The sequence below is a fragment of the Equus asinus genome, chromosome 23 (assembly GCF_041296235.1).
Source record: "Equus asinus isolate D_3611 breed Donkey chromosome 23, EquAss-T2T_v2, whole genome shotgun sequence".
NCBI classification, from domain to species: domain Eukaryota; kingdom Metazoa; phylum Chordata; class Mammalia; order Perissodactyla; family Equidae; genus Equus; species Equus asinus.
Genome location: NC_091812.1, coordinates 38,131,789 through 38,158,038, shown reverse-complemented (window position 1 = coordinate 38,158,038; position 26,250 = coordinate 38,131,789). Strand labels below are relative to the sequence as shown.

At 38.3% G+C, this 26,250-nt stretch overlaps 1 protein-coding gene across 4 annotated transcripts in view; it reads left to right on the top strand.

Annotated features, from left to right (window-relative positions):
• The window catches only part of GLIS3 (GLIS family zinc finger 3), a 444,743-nt gene that overhangs the window by 337,851 nt on the left and 80,642 nt on the right, over positions 1-26,250 (top strand). For all 4 annotated transcript variants that reach the window (XM_044756597.2, XM_014827742.3, XM_070495571.1 and 1 more), the window contains 2 exons: positions 4,101-4,262; positions 8,563-8,673. In XM_044756597.2, coding sequence (XP_044612532.1) covers positions 4,101-4,262; positions 8,563-8,673 — 273 coding nt within the window. The remainder of the gene's footprint in view (positions 1-4,100; positions 4,263-8,562; positions 8,674-26,250) is intronic.

Genomic DNA, 26,250 nt, shown 5'->3' with positions numbered 1-26,250 from the left:
AGAGCGTGCGAACTTAACCACTTGGCCACGGGGCCGGCCCAGAATTTGTATTTCTGACAAGTTTCCAGCGCATGCTGATGTTGCTGGTCCATACACCGCGCCTGTGAGACTCACTGCTAAAGGTTCATCAGTAAATGGCTTGCCCGGCCCTATGCACTGACCCTGCTTCCATCTTCCCATGAGTAAACCTGGAGTTCTATTCTTGTTCCTCCCAATGCCTAACACATAGTGCCACGCTCACAGGGCTTACTCAGTATTTCTTGGGGAAAAAAAAATGCTATTTAGATAAAACTACTCAGGTATACCAGACCCCTTTCCCACCACCACTTTCTCCCACACTACCACCCTGTGTTTGTCTCTTTTGTGTTCTGTTTTTCCTCCTTCTGCTACCTTGTGCAATTCTGAAAGTTTGTTTGTTGGTTTTCTCTCGTCTTCCCATATGTGTCCTATGTTTGAACCATGGGCAAGCTCAGACCTGGTAATCCAGTTGTGTGTCACTGGCTCCTAGGTTTCTGGTTCTACAGCCAGTCCAGGAAGAAGAGGACCTGAGCCTACGATATTGGTCAATTTTTGTGTAGAGGCGTGTTAGTGGCAGTGACACGAGCAGTCATGTGACAATTTGGACCTTAGGTCTCAGGATAGATCTTGCACTTTAGGAGCCTCCATGAGAAAGCATTTGGACAAACCCAAGGAAACTCTCCTCCTATGGTCCCTGCTTCCCTAAGTTTACATGTTATTTGCAAGGTGAGACTCTCCTTAACGATTCAGAAAACATGAAAAAAGTACTAAGAAGGAAAAAAGGTACCCATTTGTCCAAACACCCAAGCCATCCAGTTTTAGTATATTTTGTAACAATCTTTTATAGTTCTACCTAAATGTTAGTTTATTTTTAATGTGTTTGCATTTAATTGAACATATAAATCTAGGGATAAAATTGCCAAAGGGAGAGGAAATTCTTGTGTTGAATTACAGGGTTATTCCCATAATGAATGATAATGATTCATTACAAAATTGTTTGCTTTCAAGTTTCATCCAGACACCATTAGAGAAATGAGCAGCAGCTCCTTCCTCGTGTAGAGTTAGTGGTGCAGCGAGTTCGGTCAGGTGTGCTGCCTGCGTACACTTGTGATGGGTTGGGTGTTAGGCCGTCTACTGAGCCATTTGTCAGTTCTTCAGTGCCTAGCTCTTTATTGGTCTTGGGTTCATGGTTTCTTCAACAGCAGTGAATGGGTGGTATGTATTATGAGCCCCTGGGTACATGAAATTGCCTTTCTCCTGCCTTTATTCATACAACTCAATGGGATCTAACTCCTTCACTCCATCTTTTCCCCTGAAAATACTATAAGGCTAGTACCAGTACTACCAATACTTTTGTCTCCTGGTTTTTCTTGTTATAGAGGAAACATGATATTAGCTGGATTTTCATGATTTCACAGATAATCTTTTTGTTTTCATTTTCAGTCTGGGTGCTCATATGCTCCTCCATCTTTGCTATTTAAAAATGGTCAGGGGGCCGGCCCACTGGCATGATGGTTAAGTTCGCGCACTCCACTTCAGCAGCCCTGGGTTTGCAGGTTTGGATCCCGGGCACAGACCTACACACTGCTCATCAAGCCATGCTGAGGTGGCGTCCCACAAACAAAAAATAGAGGAAGATTGGCACAGATGTTAGCTCAGGGCCAATCATCCTCACCAAAAAGAATTTTTAAATCTCAAAAAAAAAAAAATAGGATGTTCTGAGATGTAGTTCACTTTTCACTGATTTGCTTGGAATGCAGCAAGCCCGTTGGTTTTTGATCATTGCTTCTGTTAACAGTATTAATAGCAATTAGTTGACTTTAATTAGACATTTACATTGACTGTTAACTGGAGAGAACTTGGAAACTCTAATCTATATCCAGTTTATGTCTGATCAAGTGGACAGGTTGAATTAGCTCTACGACATGTCTGCGATCCCTCTAATCACTCGGTGCTAGATCCAGGGTTCTGTCTGGTACTCACAGAAACCTCATTAATCTATTCTAAAGTGGTTCTCCACTCCCGTGTTGGTGTCAAAACAATGCAGCCTTCTCTCTGACCAAGATCTGAGGCAACTGTAGAGGGATTGTATGCTGGTGCCTACCCAGGTCTGGATATGCACCCCTGGAACTGGCCCCAGAATTATATCCACCCTATGACAGAGCCTTCTTAGGAACTGGGCTACAGACTTGTGTGTCCAAAACCACAAGCTCATTTCAGACCTGTGTGGTCCACCAGGTGATTCCAAGTCAAATAAACTAAGCTCCAGTAGTTTACTCTGAATCGTCATTCAGAGAGAACCTTCAAAACAGAGGTTCCATCAGCAGAGGCCTCTTAGCTATGAATTGGAGGTTAACTTTGAGCCCCTTTATTGTCAGATTTGAGACCCACTTGAAAACCTGTGGAAATAAGCCACTTAACTCCTCTCTCCCTCTAGCGACATAGCATTGTATGCCTTTCATTCTGTTGAAAAAGTAGTTGGCTTCGTCAGCAATCATCTTCTGTTCAGGCTAAATTTATTTTTATGTGAAATAGAAATCAGGAAAACACCAAAATTATTTTAAGCAAAATATCAAAATTGAAATAAACCAACATATGTCTGTGAAACATGTATAACTCTCAATCAAAAATAAGTGCAACTTTCATAAATTTCTTAAAATAGTCCAGCATGCAAAATCTGGACAACTTAAATAGATGGAGTTATGACATGTTTGCTTCTTCTTTCTCCTTAGTTCATCCTTTACTTCAAGATGAAAATTCAGATAATGAAAACCTGGCCAGCTCTGGATAATCCCTTCATGAACAATGTACTCCATCATCTATTGTAATAAGCAGGAGAGCCAAAGAATTTTATAAATTTTTTTGCAGTGAAGTTGTTATACCTACTAATTCTGAATGGAAAACATCTTAAATTTACCTTCTTTACTTATATTCTGTGTCCCCCCCCCCCCCCCCAAACCGCCACACACACATTCCTCTCTAAGAGGTGAGGTTTCCTAATTGCTTTAAACATGTTTTGCTTTGTTCTGGTTAGTTTTTCTATGTTTCTAAATTTCTCTTGCCGTGGGAATTCAAATAGGATTAAAACTGTCAAAGTGACATAAATATTCTGGGGCTTAGCACCAAAGAGAGAGTTAAAGGATAAATGCCCATCTCACATTTATGCTTCATTTATAGGCTTTCTCTAACACATTTTCTTTATTAGATTGTCACTTCAAGGATTGGGGTTACTTTGACCTGCTAATAGTAGCTGATATTTTGTCCACAGAAGACATTAAGTAAATATTACCGTCAATAAATATTGACAAATTAATGAAGCATTTCTTGAAATCTTCAGCCTTTCTCCTTCAATTCTTGTCTTCATGAACTAGGTAACAAAATTTCTTTAAAAAAATAAAAATAAATAAAACTACCACTTTATTTGGAAAATGATTTAGCATTAAATAAATTGTCTTCCAAAACCTTCTTAAAAGCATCTTAAAAACTTTATCTCGTTAGGCTTAGCATCACTCTATATGTTAACAAGATCACTTTTTTGGGAGTTGAAAAACCACGTAAAATGTTGTTAGGGAAGTTCATAATCATAATGATTCAGTGCACACACATCTTTTTCATCTCGAGCTCTTGGATCGTCAATTCACCTTTTTTTTTCATACCTCACTCTGATTTTTCTTGTTAGTTTATTAGTTGTAAAAAGTTTCTGCCTTCCTGGTTCCTTCAATTTAGACCAATTTGGAAATGGAAAAGTGTGTTAATTTTTTAATAAATCTTTAAGACACGCATTACTGTATTTTTATTAACTGAGCCAGATGGCTCACAGCAAATTTTCTCTGACATAAGTAATCACAGAAATCAGTTTGGGACCCAAATCTGGTATGGAAAGTGGCATGTATATTCAGTGGAAAAATGCAGTTCACATAAACATATGGATATTTTTAGAAGTAATATTTGTTACTGTTTGGATTTCATTTTATTTTTTTGTTTTAGGCCAAGTACGAACTAAGGACTTTTTTTTTCCCTGTCTCCCAGATCTAAATATTCAAGGTCCTTCTCAACAACCCAAAATTGTTTTCTTTCTGCAGTTTGAAGGTTGCAAGAAGGCCTTTTCAAGGCTCGAAAATCTCAAGATTCACTTGCGGAGCCACACGGGCGAAAAGCCGTATTTGTGCCAGCATCCGGGCTGCCAGAAGGCATTCAGCAACTCCAGTGACCGCGCCAAGCACCAGAGGACACATCTGGACACTGTAAGAATGGCAGGAGCTTTCCAACTTCCAGCCGGAAGCCCTGGCCTGAGGAAGTGCCCGTTTGATAGTGGGATGGTGAAGGTGTTTGCTTTATGGTCTGTAGGCTATAGGGACAATGCCAAAGGCAGCAGTGGAACCTGGGAAAGGGCCAGAAGGGGCCCTGTTTGGCTCTTTCTTCATTTTTCTGTAGTCACAAGTTATCCTAAATATTAAAACTGCCTGGGACAAAGGGGTTCCTTGGTTACCTCTGTGTATCAAGCAGAGGCAGTTCAGGGGCCGTCACATAGAAGATTTTAGTACTGAGAATGAGACCTAGAGATTGGGCATTAAAATAAGTATTCAAATATCATGATACACTAAAATAGATAATATATGCTATTGCTAGAAATAGGAAGCATTTTTTTTTCTTACCCTGGTGATTTTCTTCTTGACATAAGAACTTTGAGTCTGGCAAGGTTTTTGAGAGTGAATGGGGCCTTTTGCTTTAGAAACCAGCTAGTATTTTAAGCTTCAGGCGATCTAAAAAAATCAGCAAATCTTTCCCCGGGGTTCAGTTTCATCACGCTTCCTATGTGTTAACAGCCACACATCCATTGACATAAACCCTATGAGAACAATTGATTTTCATTATTACACCTTAACTCTCTTAGTGCTGCAACATTTTGCTCATTTGCAAATGCCTTTTATATTCTTTTATTTTCTCAATTATGGTGATTGTCCTCCTTTGCATTTCTCAGATTTTGATGCCATTTTCCTTACATGAGGCCAGGTAGCCTGTATGTAATTTCACTTCGCTTAACAAAGCCATCAGGATAAATGTATTATACACATCACAGATCTCTTATTTCACGTTCTTGCAAATAATGTATTCATGACAGTACTTTTTCAGTGTTAACAGTCTGATGTCTATTGTTAAACTACACCAGAGTTTGAATTTTGAAAAGATACTGCTATTTCTATACGCCTTCTCATACATATTTAAGATTCTTCTGATGTTATAGTTGACATATTGATTAAATTTTATATTAGTCTCTATTAGTCATATTGATAGAAGTCGTTTTAGCTATGTGTCACATAACCTTTCTAAATAGAATTATCTCCTAATATACATAAATGTGATGGTTTGCCTAGTAAATATCTGAAATATAATTAGAATAATATGGGCATAAGATGGACCCTTTCTGCTCTAACTGAATTGAATTCAGTGATTTTAGGACCAATAGAATAGAATATTAAATGAATAAATTTGCTGAATAGCTGTATTTTTTAAAGGTAGAAGTAGGAAAAAAGAATAAATTATGTTAAAATGCCCTATTTTGTATGTCTAAAATGGTCTTGGTAGAATCCAATAAATTTTCCAATTTGTCATTAAACTTTATCATGGAAGAATGAACATTCATGAGACAAGATTGTCTTGAGAAATTGCTTCTACTCTAGCTAGTTATCTGTAGTTTGAAAGAACTATTGTGAGGCTAAGTGTTATGGTTCTACAATACCCTTCTTTGCTTGGAGCTTATTTTAGCTAATCAAACTAAGAACATTTTCTAAAATCATTTGGGAAGTTAAAAAAATATATCCCTTTTTAAAATTTTTGAGGAAAGCTACCTAAGGTGATAATTTCATGATTCAGTTCAATACAGTAGCTTTTAAAACTCAGCTATTTTTTTTTAAATTATTCTTTATTAAATCTTTTAAAACTGTCTTTTTCTCTTTAAGATCCAAACTACCTCCTGTTTAAATTTTTATTAAGCTCTTTTAAAATCATATAGAAATTAAACACTTGCTTTAAAAAGCAAACTGTAGTTGCTTGAAGAATTTATTATTTAAATTTAGGTCCCCATTCCCTTTATTAAGCACTCCTTATTGCTAATGCTGTCAGAATTTTGGATAAATTATCTTTCTTCAACTAAATGTTTCTTTACTTATAGGAAAATGGTTTTCCCATAAAGATTACTGAGTTCATAATTCTAATTCTGAAAAGTTTTATTAATTCATTTCTCTATTTGCATCTTAATATCTAAACAGGAGAAATAGTTTTACTGTACAAATGGAAAATAATGAGAAATAGAGTTTGATGAAGTGTGACATGCCATTTAAAGCTTAGGTAATCTGAGATAAAATGGCCAGTACACCAGTACTACTGAGCCCAGCCCCTGACACTGCTATTTTGGCATACCAGTCCCAGGTGGCTGACAGCAGGGGAGTGAAGGCCAGCAAGGAGGAATGGTGAGTATTCAAGCTTTCTTCAGGAACATCTCAAAAACAAATACAAAATGACATTATCCAGGGGATGACCTGGTTGCATAGTGGTTAGGTTCGCATATTCTGCTTCAGCGGCCCTGGGTCACTGGCTGGGATCCCGGGCACAGGCCTATGCACCACTAATCAAACCATGCTGTGTCAGGCGTCCCACATATAAAATAGAGGAAGATGGGCATGGATGTTAGCTCAGGGCCAGTCTTCCTCAGCAAAAACGGAGGATTACCTCAGAGCTAATCTTCCTCAAAAAAAAAGACATGATCCATTTCTTATCTTTCCAACCCAAATAATAGCAACCATGGTAATAATAAAGGCATCAATTTATATAACATGTTAATATTCCCAAAGATTTTTTTTATATGCAACATCTCCCCTGATGCTTAAAACGTGAGCTTATATGGTCACAAGATGACTGCCAATAAAGATATTGGCTAGTTGCTCCCCCAAAGCCAAGGCAGGAAAGAGAAGACCAGGACAAGAAAGCTGTGTGCACCCAGTAAAGATTCCCAGGTTAAAGAAAACCTTTGGTTACCCAATGGAAACTCATTGGTAAGTGACTTCAGCCTATAATTGGCTCAGTGTTTTGCAAAAACTGTGAGATATTGAGAGCCTAGTTCATCCATTGTTCATTGTTATGTCCCTAATATGTAACACAGTGCCCAGCACATTACGGAAGCGTAAGAGCTGTTGAGTGATTCAGTCAATCAGTCAATGAACAAAAACATCACATAATCAAACTTACAATTCAATATGGGAGTTTCTAACTGAATTACTGTATATATTCATGACTTTACCTTGTTCTTGGAATAAAAAATGGCCAAAAAAAAGCACGAATCATAACATAGCTTCCAGAGGGGCAAATAATAGAATCCACTTACATCTTGGCCCACAAAATGACAAGCATGCACATGAAAACAGGAACAAAATATAAACAGTAGGAAAAAAAATCTGAATTTTTTTGGGGGGTGTCAATAAGCAAGTTTCTAAAACAAAAATTCTCTTTTAGAGACAGAGTTTCAGTTCTCTTCCTTACATTTCACCTCACATAGACATAGCTCTGATATCTACCTGTTGAAATATTAAGTAGATGAGTGATGTTAATACATCTTATAAACACAGTTAATCTCATGATTTTTTTTTTCAGTTCTTAGAACAAGCAGAAGGTTTTGATTTATTTCACAGCTTAAAAGCCATACTCTCAAACCCTTGCTATGAATTTTGTTGTTATAATAGGAATAGGTGCTAAAATGTGAATCGATGTGTAGTGCTCTCATTCATTCATTCATTCCTAATTATTGTGTACCCATCACCAGGGATACAAAAATAAAAAGTTTCTAGCCTCAGCTTTCGGCTCCACCCCTCACATCTTTCAGGAGCATGGGGGAATTGGAGCGGCCAAAACTTGAGTTCTCATCGTACTCAGCCAAGGGCTTATTCACATAACCCAGGGTTAGCACCAAGACTCCTCTACAACTAATAGTATTAATGTTTCTCTGGCTGATTTTTCATGTGTCTGTTGTTTGAAACCTTCTGTCTCTTACTCACTTTCCACTGATTTTCTCTTTTAATTCTCTCCCTCTCTCTTTCTGAATCAAGGTTCTTCTGAAACATTCCCAGTCTTTCCTGGACTTTTCTACAGTTTCTTTATACCTGAACTCTTAAAGAATATGTGTTTCCTAGTTTCTGACAGTACCAAAGAGTGTTTTCAGGGGAACAGAACTGTAAGTATGACTGGAGATGCTTATTAATAATTTCCACATTAAAATTGCTGCGAGATTTCGTGGTAAGAGTGCACTTTATAGCAGTCTCTTAAAAACCATCAAAGATAGGCCATTTCTTTGTTTCTTGGAATTTTATTCCCCTCTTTGCCTTGATGCAAACTTACTGGGATTTCTAATTAAAATGCATGAATATTACCCAGCATTTCACATCAGTCAGTTGGTAATAGTTCACGCTCTGAAGTCAGTAGTCTTTGAGTAAACCTTCCCCAGTTGCCTTTATGATTTAACCACAGCTGTTTCTTTCTTTCTTTCTTATTTAGAAACCTTATGCTTGTCAAATTCCAGGATGCACCAAACGCTACACAGACCCAAGTTCCCTAAGAAAGCATGTGAAGGCACATTCTTCCAAAGATCAACAAGCGAGGAAAAAGGTAATTTTGAAAAAGGATTTATCCAGCCAGAAAAAGCACATTTAAATTGCTCTTGCAGTACTGGGAGCTTCTACGGGGCATTGGAAATTCTTGTACTTCTCAAGATGTAATATATTTTAGACTCTTTGAGGAGAGAAGTCTTCCATGAAGCAATAGCAAGGCTATGGTTTGCATAGCTGATAAACCCTATATGAATTTCTGGGAAGGGCTTGTATAATAAGAATCAGAGAAAATTAGTGAAAGTCACCTAAACTGGAAAGTAGAAAAAGGCTTTTATGGAAATTAAGTCCAGATAACTAAAGAAAATTGAATTGGGAAAAACAGCACAACAAAAACTCTTTCTGGAGGTAAGTGCCTTTTCTTAAAATATCAGTTGGCTAAAATCGTTTTAGCTCTGATGAAGAAGGTAGGTGAATCTCTAGGATGAGCAAGTAAGCATAGAGCTTTTCTCCCTTTAAGCTTAGAAAAAACACGTTTCTTTTTTTTTCAGGTTTTTTTTTAATTTTTATTTTTTTCGGATGTACATCATATTTCAAATTCTGTATACATTACATCATGTTCACCACCCGAACACTAATTATACTCCATCCCCTCACATGTGAGCCTAATCACCCCTTTTGCCCTCCCCCCTCCCCCCTTCCCCAAAGGCAACCACCAGTCCAATCTCCAATGCTATGAAACACGTTTCTTAATAGGTATTGTGTATGAAAATCTGAGAAAGGAATTACTTTGACATCAATGAGGGATTAATGCATCTTTCGAGTTCATAGAAATCACAGTATCTCAGACTTGGAAGAAATGTTAAATAACAACCAACCAACCCACCTGACTTGCTCTCCTGACCTCATAAGGTCTCCAGCAAGTGGCTGGCCATGCTGTGCTTCAAGACCTCGAGAAAGGAGGAGCTTACTACCGTTTAAGGCATATCCTGATAATTGAGTCTGTAAATTTTTGGACCAAGAAGTCTCTCCTGACTGAGGCAGAAAACATGTTGAGCTGACCTTGGCTTTTTGAGTATTTCATTTGTGTTAAGATGGGACCTGCTTCATCTAAGGGCCCTTCATAGCAAATTTAAGGGAAGTTTAAGAGTCAGCTTATTTCAAGTGATTGAACCCCATGGCCGTGGTTCTCAGGTCACCGTGGCTTCCAGCTGACTAGAATCTTGTGTTCCTTCATGGTTTGTAGGGATTTAATACTTTCACATTAGGAAATGCTGTGTAGTCTTTTTGTTACTTGCACTTTTTCTTCCTTGAGAGGTGTTAGCACAATGCCAGTTGAGGGCTCATATATGGAAAGACTTGACCTCTTCCCTGAGAGTTAGAAAAATGCCCAGTTAGAAGGATTTGATAGATTTACTTAATTGTACACAAACCCGCTATTGTAAGTCAATTGTTAAAATAATTTTTTCTCTGTAAATATAGTTGTCTTTTTAATTGGAATAACAATAAATTGATAACAGATGATCATTATCAACAGATGACAACAGATGATCATTCAACATGGCTTGGCTATGTTCTTGTATTTTAGAAGAGCGAAGGAACTGCTAAGTGAATTAATAATATAAATAAAGTTGTAAGGAGGATGCTTAATATTTTTAAAATAGCACACTATTGTTGCATGTTATTAACTCTGTTCAGCAGAATGACTGTCTAATGGTTTTTGTCATTATCTATGTATATCTTATAAACTTGAAGTGAAAAGTTGTGTTTGGTTAAAAAAAAAAATCTCTCTTGATAAGCGTTTTTTCCTCTAAATCTGACCTTTCTCCACCTCCAAGTTGTCCTAAATGTGTGAGGTTTTACTGTAATAGCAAATCTATCATGAGGGAGAGCACCTTCAAAATTGTCATGGACATGAAAGAACATAAGTCCCATATCTAGATGAATAAGCAACAATATGATGTTCAACATAAGGTAACCTAGGTTGACAGTAGGTATGGAAACATTATGGGATATTTTCAGGAATTGTTAATTAATTGGTTTCTATTGTTCAAACATGGTGTGTTTCAGCCTCTCAAGAAAAGAAGAGTAGTTTTGATTATGTGAAAGATTCTTGAAGCGCATTAATGTAAAAAAGAAAATCAGACCTTGAGACTACAAAATAGAAACTTACAGGTGATTTGCAGAAAACCATCAACAGGCAATCTAGATAACAAGGATATACTTTTGAGGAGGAGTATTATAATCTAATGTGAAATGTTGCAGTATTCTCTTAACTTTGTCTTATGTAAAGTGAGGTGTTGTCTCCCCAATGATTTAGTTTTTGATGTGCACTCTGTTTCCTGCAAATGGTTGCACTAGATTTGGTTGACTTTCATTGTCCAGCCCATAGTGACACTTTTACTGTGTTTACTTTCCAAATTTTAACCCATCTTTTTACTCTGAAGATTTTAAAAATCTTTCATGAATCTGTGATGGATTAATTTGTGGAAATTAAATGATGAAAGTTGCTCCATCCAATAAAAAGAGGAAATGTCACTCCCAGGAGAAGCAGTATCAATAAACCTGAAATCAGTGAATCCACATTTTCAAACCTTGCACCAGTATACTAGTATGTAATATTTACATGGGCACAATGTTGTTACTAGACCTTGGAGAGACTCTAATTGCTAACTCACATCAGGGCTTGGTATTTGAAATATTTCCTGGCAGCAATAATAAAAAAAAGTAAGAAACAATAAACCTTTTAAGGCAGAATTAAGATTATTTACGACTTTAATTAAAAATTGAAAACTGGCATCTTTTCAAAAAAGCCTTTACAAAAATGTGAATTCATCAAAAATAACCATAAAAATTCCAAGGTGATAAAGGCACAGTGGAGTAATAGTCCCAGCCCTAGGGAATTGTTTTGTTGAAAAGAATAAAACCCTTTTCTGTCACACCCTGTTAGTCATGGACACGTTTAATATACCCTGCCTGCCTGCCTGCCTCTAATCCTCTTTTTAACCTCCTCCTAGACACTAAATGACATTATTTTGGTCTTAACATGGCCAGTTTCATGAGGCCCTCTCTGAAATCAGGGCCAGTGACAAGGCACCCTCAGCCATGATGCAAATGTTTTATCAGGACAAGAAGAGATATGTAAGTGATGCCCTGGCCATGGGCATGTGGCCCTTTCCCACATCTGTTGGATCCCACTGAAAACCAGGAACCTGAAATCTCAGCTAAATATTATTCAAGCTCTGAAAAGAAAGAAGAAGAAGAAAAAGAAGAAAAGACTCTTCTTCAAAGGAATAGGGATAATTCGGCTCATTGCATGCAGAGAGTAACTTTTCTCTTTGCCTAATGCACGCACGCCCACACATCCCATCAGCTGATGTATGGACTTCATCTATTGAATGCGCTTTCCAGATCTTGAGTCCATTAAATAGAAGGCTACACAGATAAATGAGTAGCAAAATACTCAAGTCGCCAGCTATGGTCTCCAGTGAGAAGAGAATATAGCTCGCAGAGGAAAGGCAAAATCTGTCCTTCAATTCTGTCTGATAGTGAGTAGTGAAATAACAGAAAACTAAGGCAATAAGTCACCTGAAATTTTCCACAAGGCTGTGAGTTTTATCAGAATTTTTCATTTTCACCTTAGAAGTGCCATAAGCAGGAGGGGTTTTTTTGAATTTTTAATTTTTGTTTTTATAGCAGTAACATTGGATTATAACATTATATAACTTTCAGATGTACATTATATTTCAAATTCTGTGTAGATCACATCATGTTCACCAAGCAAAGACTAATTACAAATCCATTACCACACATGTGTGCCTAATAACCCCTTTCCCCTTACTCCCTCCCCCTTCCCCTCTGGTAACCATCAATCCAATCTCTATTGCTATGTGTTGTTTGTTGTTGTTTTTATCTTATACTTATGAGTGAGATCATGCAGTATTTGACTTTCTCCCTCTGACTTATTTCACTTAGCATAATTCCCTCAAGGTCTATCCATGTTGTCACAAATGGCTGGATTTCATCCTTTCTTAAGACTGAGTAGTATTCCATTGTATATATAAACCACGTCTTCTTTTTCCATTCGTCCCCTGATGGGCACCTAGGTTGCTTCCAAGTCTTGGCCATTGTGAATAATGCTGCAGTGAACTTAGAGGTGCATGTGTCTTTATGCATTTGTGCTTTCAAGTTCTTTGGATAAATACCCAGCAGTGGAATATCTGGATCATATGGTAGATCTAGTCTTAATTTTTTGAGGAATCTCCATACTGTTTTCCATAGTGGCTGCACCAGTTTGCACTCCCACCAGGAGTGTACGAGGATTCCCTTCTCCCCACATCCTTTCCAACACTTGTTGTTTCCTGTCTTGTTGATTATAGCCATTCTGACCGGAGTGAGGTGATATCTCATTGTAGATTTGATTTGCCTTTGCCTTATGGTTAATGCTGTTGAACATGTTTTCATGTACCTGTTGCCCATCCATATATCTTCTTTGGAGAAATCTCCGTTCACATCTTTTGCCCATTTTTTTAATTGGGTTGTTGGTCAAAATGGACTTTTTAAAGTGAATGCAACGAATGCTGGGCCAAAAGTTAGAGATGACATGAATCTTACGTCCATTTCACACTTCCACAAAGATTCCAAACTTTGGGTGTGATTTGTTAAGTGTTTGTTAAACATTCACCTTTGACCCACCATGGTTGATGACTTTCACTTTTGGGACCTGAACACAAGCTGTTATAAACCAAGCATGGCATTTGAAATGTGTGTGAATGTATCATGTGTTTATATTTCCTACTTACAGAACAGCTCTGTATAGCTTTTTGGCCAAAATAGAGCAGCTTATTTAATGCAACTCTCCTCATGTAGAACTGGCAATTCTTTGGAATCTGTTCAGAGCCACCACTACCCCATACATGCTCAAAACTTTAAACAATTTCATTAAGTACCATGTGGCTCACCTTGCTTTATGCAGTTGTTGGAATCTTAAAATATTTTAAGATAAAATCTTAATATATTTTCCACTAAATGGAAGCATGTATTAGAAGAGCTAGTGAGGCTTGCTTTTGTATTAGTTGTTTTCTGTCATCATCTACATGGAGGATGGCATCCAATAGTTGGGGACACGATCAGACGTCCTCCTAGATTTTGACAGTCCTCTTTCATTTTTTCTCTTCCTTCCTTTCTTCCTCCCTTCTTTCTTTCCTCAGGAATAAATTAAAAATCATTCCAACTCCTAATGGCATGTCAATGATAGGCACATATCACGGACATATCATTTCAAGATGAAGTAGCCCACGCCCCTCCTCTCACAGTTAAGAAATCGTTGGAATTTGAGTAAGAATGATGCTGCCAAGGGGATGACATTAAAATGGCACTATGTTTTTTTAAAGGGAGTCAATTACTAACTTCTGTACTTTAACAATTGTTGGTGACAAATTACTTACATCACATCTCAAAATGATGATGAGACATACTGTCCTGCCTGAATATCCTGATGCCTCAGGTGAAGGTAACTTTGAAGTTGAAGGTTTCAAGAAAGTCCTGGATATCCTTTTGTAAGACAAATAATTTTGGTTCAAAATAGTGATGCTAATTAATAATTAAATTTACATGATAAAAACAAATCATCTTAAATTTAACTCTGTTCCAATAGTACTGATTTGGAGTTGAAACCAGTTGCATGGAGGCTTCCATTTTAATTAGACCCAGTGATGCCAGCTATGCTTCCGAGAGCATTTTGATACTACATGGTGATTAGAGCTATTAAAAAGGAATTGAGAATTCACATTTGGGGGTGGGAAGGAGTAGTAGGGGCAGTTGTCCATGAGAGTAAGCAATTGGAAGTAAAGGCTTCTGTTTCTTTCTGGAGAGTTCAGAAAAGTTGTCTTCAGTTTTGTAAATACAGAAAAATAAATACTAGCATCTCCAGGCCTAGTGACCCGATGTCTTTGTTAGCTCTTAAGCAGTGTTTTCCAAAGTGTGTTCTTTGGAACACATTCCACAGGATGTTATTAGATATTAGCTTTGAAAGGTTTTTTGTTGTCATATGTATTTGGGAAATGCTGAGCTAAATAATATTCAATTGTTTGCTTCTTGCAAGAGGTCTCAGAGTCTTGGATATACAATATTCCAAGATAACATTAAGCATTGCTCAAAATTACTTGTTCCTCTAGAGAATCTCATCAAACTACTTTTCTAGTAAATTATTTGAGAAATACAATCTCAAATAATTTCATTTATTCCATTTAGCAAATATTTCTTAAGCACTTACTGTGTGCCAGGCACTGTGTTTAGAACCATAGATGCAAGTGTGTATAAGACATACATGTTCTCTGTCCTCATAGAGCCACATTGTCTTGATGAAGCCCAATGACAGTAAAGAGATCAACAGAAAGTAAGTAATGTAAATGCAAGCAAGGAAACAGTAAGGGAGTTGATAGGGAGAGTGCAGGGGGCACCTATTAAGGTGAGTTGGTCAGGAACACATTCAAATGACCACTTTAGAAATGAGAGAAATGTATTAGCTGCAAAATTTTTAAAAGCATGACTTAAATCAAAATACTGTATCTTCCTGTTTCAGCTTTTTTTAAAAGACCTAGTACTACTAAGAACACAATCGATGTCAGGATCTTCTTAGCTTATGGTAATTGCACTTTCCTGAAGCCTGGCCTCCACTGCAGTGGCATTAAAGGGACTGTATGCTGGACAGTGAAACACAGAGCTCATGCCTCCCACCTAAAAAAAAAGACTCAGATGGTCAGCATCTGTGATTCACTGAGGAATCAGCTCAGGTAGCACAGGTGAGGCCCTGCACCAGTCTTGAGAATTTAGGAACAAGTGAGACCTGAACTCGCCCTCCTGAAGATTACATTCCAACAAGAGGCACATGGAGACACATGCTTTCAGTACAGTAGGAGAAATGCTGTGATAGAGTTGCACAGAGAATGCTTCTGAAACATGGTATCTGGGGGTTCCTTCGCAAATGATAGAGATTCTTAACGAGGGAGGTCTTAGATTCTATTGTTAAAGCAATAGGGAGATCTACGAGTTTTTATCTTGTTCTTGATTACATATTATTTAATACTTTGTCATACATGGCAAAGTAGTTTTATTTCTATTCCCCCTGAAAATTCTTAATTGGAACAAAAAAATAAGGGTGTTTGGTTCAGCTCTGGCCAACTATGTAAAGGATGAGGACCCTATGACAGGTGCTTTAATGAGCAATTCAGGCTGTACAGTGCCTAGCACAGCTACCTTCGGAAATAGTTCCTAGATAATTGCTTTTTTGATTGATTGACAGACAGAAGCCTTCTAAGCTTCTCATTCCCTTTCTCTTATTAGATTTTTTAGATTTTTGATGAAAACGATTTTGGAATAAAAGCATTTAGCTCAGATTCTGTGCTGCCTAAATATAATGTCCTAAAATATCATGACACAGCTCACCATGGCCCTTCTCGGGCTTTTGCTCTTCATCTCCACTTCTAAAGAACTCACGTCCCTCGTGCAATTACTGCTCCCTCTTCTAGTTCTCTCTTGTCTTCCCTTTTCAGCTTCAGTTGAGCTTTGTCTTTGATAGCCATGGGCAATATTTTCCCATTTGTTCTTCTCTTGGCTCTGCGCCATGAAGAATTATTTTCAGGGTGACTTCACATAGAGCTTGGATAAGCCAAATATAAAAACTTTTCATGGTGGATACTGGGCAGGTGGCTGTGTCTTAGAGCAGCGTTTGGATTGGATGTCATGAGGTATGGGCTGCTTTTAAGCAGTGCCATGAATTGCTTCGTGACTTAGCTTAAGTTACATTCCCCTGGTTTTTCCATTTCCCAATCTTCACAGCTACCTTGAAAGGCAAACACAGAGCCTCAGAGGTGAAAGGGTAGCTATTTCAGTAGAAAGCTTTGTTATATCACATATCTGCAACCCAGGGCAGTGGATTGTGACTGACAACAGAACAACAGTGTCCTTGGAAATATTTTCCTCCTGAGAACCAAATATTCTTGTGGGTGGAGTTATCTTTCACTGATTACTATAGCCAGTCCTTCTGGGTCATATGGACACTTGGAGCATAGTGCAAAAAAGATTCAAATGAGGGAAATGAAGCTGGCACCCAAACCAGAAGGAATTAAAATCAAACTTGAACCTGTGATGTTTGGTTCTATTCAGGGGTTATTAACTTGGGGTCCATGGACCATAAGGCGGGTCCATGGCAGGATGGGTTTTAGGAAGCTCATAAAATCTCAGAAATTATATGCAAAATGTATTTTTCTAGGGAAAGCCAGGCTCCAGAGATTTCACTGACTCTCCTAAATTAAGACCCTCTGATGACCAAAAAAAAAAAAAAGACAAACCCACAACAGGACACAAGGAAACTCTGGGAGGTGTTGTATATGTCTATTACCTTGATTGTGGTAATAGTTTCATGAGTGTTTGCATATATTCAAACTCATCAAATTGTATACATTAAATATATGCAGTTCTTTGTATGTCAATTATACCTCAATAAAACTGTTTAAAAAAAAATGACACTGAGCCATAAGAAATGCAGGACTCCTCGTGACTGTTTCACGTGGCTTTAGTTAAAATGCCCAAAAGACTTATCCCCAGTAAGAAGAGTCTGTGCTTCTGATGTCCTGTAGGATTGACTTCTACTTACCTGACATTTACTGTGTGTCTCATATTTTGCTAAGTTCTTGGGTGTACAGAAATGGTAAGATCTGCTCCTTTCTCTTGAAGCAATCAGAGATGTCAAAGCTGGATTTTGACAAGTGGTGGGCTGATTGTATAAATGGTGAATTGAAATGCAGAGTGGAGATAGACTAGAAGCAATTGCACCAGTTAGGACAGTGTGCACTTTTCCAGGATTTAATGGAGACCTGCCTGAGGGTAGTGGCAGTCAGGATGAAAATGAGTAGGCAGGAAGTGGTGATGGATTGAATGCCAGGGGTGAGGGGAAGGGAAGAGACAAGATGGTGCTAGAGTTCCCAGCTTCGGGATTGGATGAGCAGTCCACAGGCGGAATGTTTCCTTCCTCAGGGAAACCTCAGTTCTGCTCTGAAGGCCTTTCAACTGATTGGATCAGGCCCAGCCAGATTATCAAGGATAATGTCCTTTACTTAAACATCAACTGATTGTACATGTTAATCACATATAAAAAATATCTTCACAGCAATACCTATATTAGTGTTTTATTGCCTCACTGGGGACTAGAGGCTAGCCAAGTGGACACATAAAACTAACCATCACAACCACAAACTAAAATCCATTATGTTAAAATTTAACTCAAGTTACTTTATTTGAAGGTGACACTAGCCATGTGAAAATGGGGCATGATGAACCTCAAAGTGTAATTTATATTAGTGCAAATTGATTATTCACTAGGAAAATAGAAGGAAATTAGTTATTGGATATACCCGTTCCCGTTCCCTGTCATTATACCATTGACTGTTCAAAGCAAATATATTCATGCCAACCAATTTAAAGACATTGTGCCAAGAGAGTAAGAGGATTATACTTAAGCAAATAAGTGGATAGTTTTCAAACATATATTTTACATTATATATCAGAGAATTTACAGAATCATACAAGTTTACCAAAATATTATTATATTAACTTTTAAATCAGTCATTTTTGTCATAAGTTTATATCATATAATGTTTGTTAATATGGTGTGTTTATATCATATTAAGTGAAATAATGATAGTAAAACACTTAGCATGGTGCCCGACATGTTATGCATGCCCAATAAAGGTTAGCTGTTACTACTAGAATTACATCATGGTGTCTATTAAGGGTTTCTAAGAGAGAAGACAAGTGGTTGTTGAAATTTTAGTAAGTTAGTTTTCTCTACTCCAGATTCCTCTGTTAATTTATTTTCCCCTCAGAGAAATTTTAGCCATTTAAAAACAATTAATGGAAACTGAGATCATATCAGAACTGAAAATGGTTTATATATCCACTTTGTTTTTTCCTCACACAAGAAACACATTTATAGTCACATTTATGTGTTTTAAAATCTCGACTGGACAAGCTGACCATCCTAACATCCATTTTCATCCAGAGAATTCACGTCTTTGGGTTGGAAATCCTTGCCTTTTGTCAGTCCTCCCACAGATATTGTTGTGTGAATGAGAGATGGATGGGTACAGATTTATGCTGAAGTTGTACTTTTGTGCCCATTTTAGACCTTGGTTGTTTCCTGAATTTGCCTTTTCTAAATTGACAGAAGACTTCTCATTATTTCCTTATTATAATTATTTATTATTTTATTTCCTCTTGTGTGAGTTATCTGCTTGTTTCTTCTGCATGTGGATGTCTGAGTCATGGACCTAAATTCAAATCCGTACATCACCAGTCTTAGTAATATAACCTTGGATGAATTATTTAATGTGTCTAAACTTCAGGCTCTCATTTGTGAAATCAAGATAGTAACAGCAATCCTTTAGGTTTGTCGTAGCTATTAGTGAGAAAACACAGTTTGTTGCAGTCCTGCGTGTAGACAGAGTTCAATCCTTGGAGGAGGTAGCTGGGGCCACGGGGGTGGGAGTTGTTATTAGAAGGTATTACAATATAGAGGAAAATGGCTTGCCATCTTCCATTTCTGCTGAGGGAACTGGCTTTACTTAGTCGGGTAGAGAGGTGAAAGTCAGATAATAACAAGAATTTTCTAAGAGGAGAAGAGACTTTTCCTGCCCCAGCTGGTTTAGTTGGATTCTTGCTTGAGAAGTTGGGAGAACTTGACATATAGGTCTTTGAGCCTTCTGCAAGGCTCCACTTGAGTTGTTGATCAAGTGGAATCCAGTCTCTGTGATTTGGATGTTCTAATAGTGATCGTGGTAATAGTGATAATAAAGAAAGGGTCTTACTTTGCCTACATTTAATGCTTTAACATTTCAGAGTCATTTTGTATACATTATCTTATTTTATTCTTTTGGCCTTTAGAGTGAAGATGAATTTTTTATTACTACTTCTACTTTCTTTAGTTTGTTTCTGAGAAGTGAGAAAATTTAGAAGCAGAAAGGGAGCCAAGTATGATGCCAAAAGGTGGTATGCTGTTTTCCTACAAGACGAAAGACCTACAGAAAGTGTGCCAGAATTAGTTAATACTGCCTAATGCAAAGCTGTTTGTTAAGTCTTGACATACTGTTTGCAATCTTGGCATTCCACAAAACGTTTTGGCAAAAGATTATTCTCTCACTAGGCAATCCAGAGCCCTCTTTATAAACTCTAGCATGGTGTCATGTGACATCTTAAATGCTCACTGTTTCCACTGTTTGTTGAGTAGGGACTAACTCCTGAGTTAACTGTTAAAGGACTACCGATAGTAAATGCCTCAGTACAGCTGTTCTTCTAATTAGAATAGAAACATGTTTTTCCTGAGCAGCTTTTTGGCATGGGTGCTTGCTATACTGCCACTTCACGGGGCCAGTTGTAGGCACAGCTGCAATCCATCGGGATTATGAGTCCTTAAATGTCACCTCATCCTCCCTGCAGCCCAGTATGGGGACTCACATTTAGAAACTCCCAGAAGATATTCATAAAGCCTCTTCAAGAAATCTTAAGCTTTCCAGCTTCTAAGACAATCCCTTTTTTTGTTATTTATTAAGTCTAATATGTCCAAATATTCTTTATATTATTGAGTCAAATACCTACCTTCCTGGAACAACTACACATGGGTTCTAGTACTATCTTCCAAAGACGCTTCTTCTTTCCCATAATGCCTCACTGATCTATGTAGAACTTCTGCATTAATATCCCTAGTTCCCTACAATTTTTTCTGATTACCCAGCTTCCAGAATTTTTAGCATATGGATTGCATTCCTCTCTATGCTTTCTTTTTTGTTCTTGCCATAGGATACAGTTTCAGCTAGGGTCACATGAGACCAACAGTCTCATTTAATGGCTATTGAGACAAGCATTGAGGTTGAAAAGGTTGACAAGTGAACTGGTGCTAAAGGGCCATGTAAGCCATTCTATGATGTTTAAACATAGTCTGTGGTCAGACCTATGATTTAGAAAGAAAATTATGGTGGTAATGTCGGGGATGAATTAGGGATTTAGGGTGAAAGGAGACAAGGCAATTAGTTAGGTTGGCATATTTCCATTAATCAATATTCTTTAGATACAGTGGTTCATCCAATTATGACTGCATCCAGCTGGACTGTCATCAGTTCTGGGTTTCTCAGTCTTGTCCAAAACGCTATCATGAGAGACTGCTAAATATCTTGTTGAATTCTAGGCTCATTATATGTGTGGCTTTCACTTCATGGTACCTGAAAAGGAAATGAGGGGCCTGCCCGGTGGCGCAGAGGTTAAGTTCGCACATTCCGCTTCTCGGCAGCCCAGGGTTTGCCGGTTCGGATCCCAGGTGCAGACATGGCACCACTTGGCATGCCATGCTGTGGTAGGCGTCCCACATATAAAGTAGAGGAAGATGGGCATGGATGTTAGCTCAGGGCCGGGCTTCCTCAGCAAAAAGAGGAGGGCTGGCAGTAGTTAGCTCAGGGCTAATCTTCCTCAAAAAAGAAAAAGGAAATGAGGATTCTCTGGTTGTTCTCAATAACTCTATCCTGGCTCCTATTGACTTCCTTCCTTCTGACCTGCTCACCAACCTGTGATTCTCTCTAGAATCTTTCCAAGCATGAAGTTTAAGTGTTCTGGTCATCAGTTGCATTTCTAGGCTTTGTCTTTTTCGCCTTGTTGAAATTTGAGGTATGGATCTCTCTTTCTCTACTTTCTGGACCTTATCTCTTTGCACTTTCTCAAAGTGTACTTTTATAATCATATTTACAAGTGTTTTTGTAGCAGAGTTTGTGGAGGCTTAGAACCTTGAGTTTCCTGACTTGCTAAGTGGGCTGTCTTTCGATCTTCTCCCCTGTGCTAGGCTTTGTACCCCTCTCCCACTCTCTACCTCCAGCAGTCATGTCTCTAACATTTCCTGTTTGGCACTCTCACTCACAGGACATACAGACGCCAGGTAGTAGCAGAGTTGAGATATTCTTTATTGCAATGGCTTAACACTGGTGCATATCTTTCCATATATTTTTCTATTATATATATAAACATATTATGGGGCCCCTTTGTTTTGATTCTTTTTACTCAGTAATATATAGGAAAACTCACTGCCATAAGGAGTTTTCCTCACTCAGTATTTGCACGGACAGCACTGGGCTCTGAAAAAGGAGACTGAAGAGGGAAAACATAAGTAAAGAGGTGGCAAGATCATGACAGACGAGAACTCCATTTCACAATAGTACTTTGGGCTAGCCCTAGCGCACAAGCACCAGCTGTAGGAATCTGGATAATATTTACCCACTGTGGACTTTGAATAGAAATTGCATTTTGAGATGATAGTGCAGAGGACATCCTTGACATTTCCTCATCTGTACATAAGCAAATACAGAAATCAGATTTCATTTCTGTGTACTCAAAATAGCAGTCAAGGATGATTCACTCCCCTGCTCCTTTTTTTTTTTTTTTTTAATAATCTTGTTCTTTTATATGGAAAAAGACGTCAAGAACAAGTTTTCCAATTTTCAGGTCATAAAAACTCACACACATTAGGGTGCCCTAAAATCATGGCAGAAATGAGCAGAGGAACATAATGCTTCATAATCCTCTCCCCACCTCCCGTCTCTATCCCAGTTATGAGCCCTCTCTTCCTGCAGCATATGAAGCTTGAAATTAATCGGAGACTTCAACACAGCAGAACAGTCACAAACTTAGTACCACTTACATCTCTTCAACCATCAGTGACAGCAAGAAGGGGTGAATTGGCCTTTAAAACATCCAGTAATAACATAATGTGTGCAATTACCTATTTTTATTCTCTTCCCTTATGAAATAAGAGTTTAAACGAAATGGGAAGAACAATAATAACCACCAAATACCTGTGTAGCACAGTTTACTGGGCATTTTTCATGCCTGTTTACCTCTTTAATCTTCACAACAATTCTGCAAGGTTAGTATTACAGTTATTATTGTAAGTTCGTTTTAGAGATCAAAGACCTGAGGTTCAGAGAAGCTAAGTGACTTTACAAAGCACACTAAGTCAGTAATAGAACCGTACTCCAGCTCAGTTTTTCTGACTCCATATCCTGTCTTCTTGGACTCTACCTTTCTTACTATGGGCTGTCTAATTTTCCAAAATGGGAAATTTCATAACTTGTCAAGGAGTTCTTGGCATGAGGATCATTCCCAGAAGCTCTAAAGTGGCCTTCTGTTAGAAAATGGTGGCAGGGCCCTTGACTGAGACTCTGCCCCTACGGGCTCCCATGCCTTTGAGAACCTTCCTTAAAATGCCTGCCCTTTGCTCAGGAGGAAGATACTATCCCAGACAGTTTTCCAAAGGTATTTGATATAGAAACGTCCTTAAAAAGATAGTCCAGGGACCAGCCCGGTGGTGTAGTGGTTGGGTTCGTGCACTCCGCTTTAGTGGCCCAGGATTCGCCGGTTCGGATCCCAGCACAGACCTATGCACAACTTATCAAGTCATGCTGTAGCAGCCATCCCATGTATAAAATAGAGGAGGATGGGCACAGATATTAGCTCAGGGCCAATCTTCCTCAGCAAAAAGAGGAGGATTGGCAACAGATGTTAGCTTAGGGCTAATATTCCTCAAAGAAACCACAAAAAGACAGTCCAGAAAGGCAGTCAGTGCCTCTGCTCCCAAGACATGGAGAAACTTGAGAGACCTCTGGAGCACTGCCTCTCAATAGTAGGTTCTTGTTGCTTTATCTTGGTTGCAAATGTGAAAGAACAGCCAAACAGTAACCCCAGCCTGCTCTGGAATGGCCCTAAATCTTCAGGATCATCCCAAAATAAAAGTGGTTTTCAAAAGAAAAGATGGAAGCCAGGAAAGAAGGAACATGGATGTTTGAAAGACATGATTCTAAACCTTCTTGGTCTGTATATAACTTGATCATTTCCATCCATGTCTGTTTCAGATTCTATAGTCCTGCCCATGAGTAGCATCAGTGATCTCATGATTTGATTTTGGAATTGCTCACCCATACCTAAAATTACCCATACCCCTAGCCTGATACAATGCTTAGAATCACCACCATAGCAATCATTCTTTCCAGTTATGGGATTATCTCCAGAAGATCCCTATATAATTTTGTTTTGTTGTATGGCAAAAGCAATGCAACAGTGCCTCGACTCCCATTAATATATCTATCAAGTAGCATCTGTCTGTCCTCTGTGGATATTATGCAAGGAAGATGATTTTAATGGGGATATGGGATCAGAAGTGAGAAATGATGAGTATACTTGAACCTGGAGAGGTAGTTTCAATAGAGTCTCTGTGGGATAAAGGAATAGTTTGAAACCACTGGGTGTCAAGGCAGAGAAAAACCAAGCATTGGGGAGCACTGAAAAAAAAATGAATGAGGTGGTATTTTAGAAGTCCTTCCACAATTTGTTCTGGAGCCTGGCCTGCCATTGGACTGTAAGAATAGATCTTAAAATGAGGTTTTACTATTCCATCTCCTTAGTTTTCCTTGGCTTTTTAAAGGAATGTAGGCTGTATATTCTAAAATGAATGCCAGGGGAGTGTTTTTAAAGGAACAACTCAAATGCAGTTATGTTTGCTCACTTGTCAATGTCACCCTTCCTTTTCGACACCCAACTCAGCATCAGCTGTGTGCACTGCATATGCAGGCATCTTCAGCCCTGACAGCACACGCTGTTCATGGCTGTTGCCTCTTTGGCCGTACACTTATGCAGATGCTGCCACCATGAACAATGACTTGGATACAAAGTAGTGATATTTACATTGATATGGTTAAGTTAACTTTGTGGTGGTGAAAGCCTCAGTTTTTCATTTCCTGGCTGGTATTTGCAATGTGGAATTGCAACACTGCATTTACGTGCATTTTTGCCTTTAAAATGTTCTGTGGTGTTGCAACATTTGAGAAATTCCCAGGGACCCTTAATCTTCCTACAAACACTGGTTTGTAAGCTAAGGGCCAGCTCACTATCTCAGAGTAATCTCCTTTTACCCCTGCTGCCTAATTCCTATTTTGCATTGTATATCTTTAGATTGTTCCTGTGCCGTCTTTCAGTTCAAGTTTCACTCTTGAGGATACCAATAAAAGGATGAAGAAAAAAGATTTTTTTTAAAATCCTACCTTCTTTTAAGAGCAATTGAACTTAAAGCTGCTTTCCCTATTGTTTTCCATGAAGTCTCATTTAAAATAATTTTATTAATGCAAAGAGACGTGCATTCAGGGCTAAGGACCAGTGAACAGTAGCCATGGCAACCAGGAAGCCATTTGGGAGGAGAAAAAAATGCAGTAAAGAGTAAGTGTTTTAATCCTTAACTTTAATCCCTTTACTTCCTGTTCTCAAAATGAAATATAAATCAGGCACCATGGAGCGCTGCAATTTTTCTCTGAAAGGGATGTTGGCAAAAGAGGATTAGTAATGGACAGACGTGTTTAAGGAATTTAATCACACAATTTGTTGTAAAACTTTTGAGACCACGAGTGACCAGTTCCTTTGAATGGCGTCAATGAGAACCAACAAAACATACTTTGAAACTGATTAGAGAGTTGGCACAGGGGGACACCCCTGTTTGCTGTTATTGTTACATCATTTCAGCCTGTGGTAATGACATGAGAAACCAAGGAATTTGCTTGGTTCCCCCAGTGGGGAAGTAGAAGACTGAGGGGTGTCTCATTGGTGGAATAGAGATATTCTTTTGATCTTCAAAATACTAAGGAAAAATTAAGTTTCCTGTGTTACACATACCACCTTTCCTTGATGTTTGATTACCATGGGCGTTTTACAAAGACATGTCCTTTCCCATTGTCAACAGACTCTTGGGTTTCTGTTAAAAAGCACAGACTTTAGTTTCTGTGGACAGTAAAACAGAATTCTCCGAAGGATAGATTATTATTATTTCTCAGTATCTCTTCTTTTTGTTGCTAAGATTTTCTTTTATATGTAGTACTGTTGACTTGTTAATTTCTGATTAAAAATAGAATACCTCGTTTTCTTTTTTTAAAGTCAAACCAAAAATGTCCCCCCACACTGGCTTAAAACGTTGGTTGTTGACTCTACAACAAATCTATTTTTCCTAGTTCTACTCTGGAGGATTGTTGAGGACAAAAGAGATACATGTCTTTTTATGGCACTCTTCCTTCCCTCAGCATATATATGAGTATTTCTTAAATAAATATATTTCTAGTGGACTAAAAGTTACCAGTGCACAGGGCTCTTCACAGAGATCTGAAGTAGCTACAACTTGTACTAGCTTCCTGCAGTGTCAGAATGTGAAATTACTTCCAATAATAGCATCTTCCCAAGGGGGTGCTAATAATGATGACAGACAAGCAACATGAGACTAGAGCATTTGAGAGTGGAGTTAGACACAGCAGACCGCTGAGTTTGGAGTTTCTTGTAAACCTTGAGAACAAAAGCATACACACTGAGACTTCCAGATAGCAGGACATCTGGAAAAGAAAAATAGCATCATGTTCTCCAGCTCAGAGGACAGTGTGCAATGTTGACAACATCTGTTTCTGCTTCCTTGTCTTGACCTGGTCTCGTTTCTTCCCATTCTGTCAGAACCAGCCAGACTAGCGTGGCTGAGGACAGAGCTTCTGAGATGTAATCCTTGTGCCGTGAGTGACTG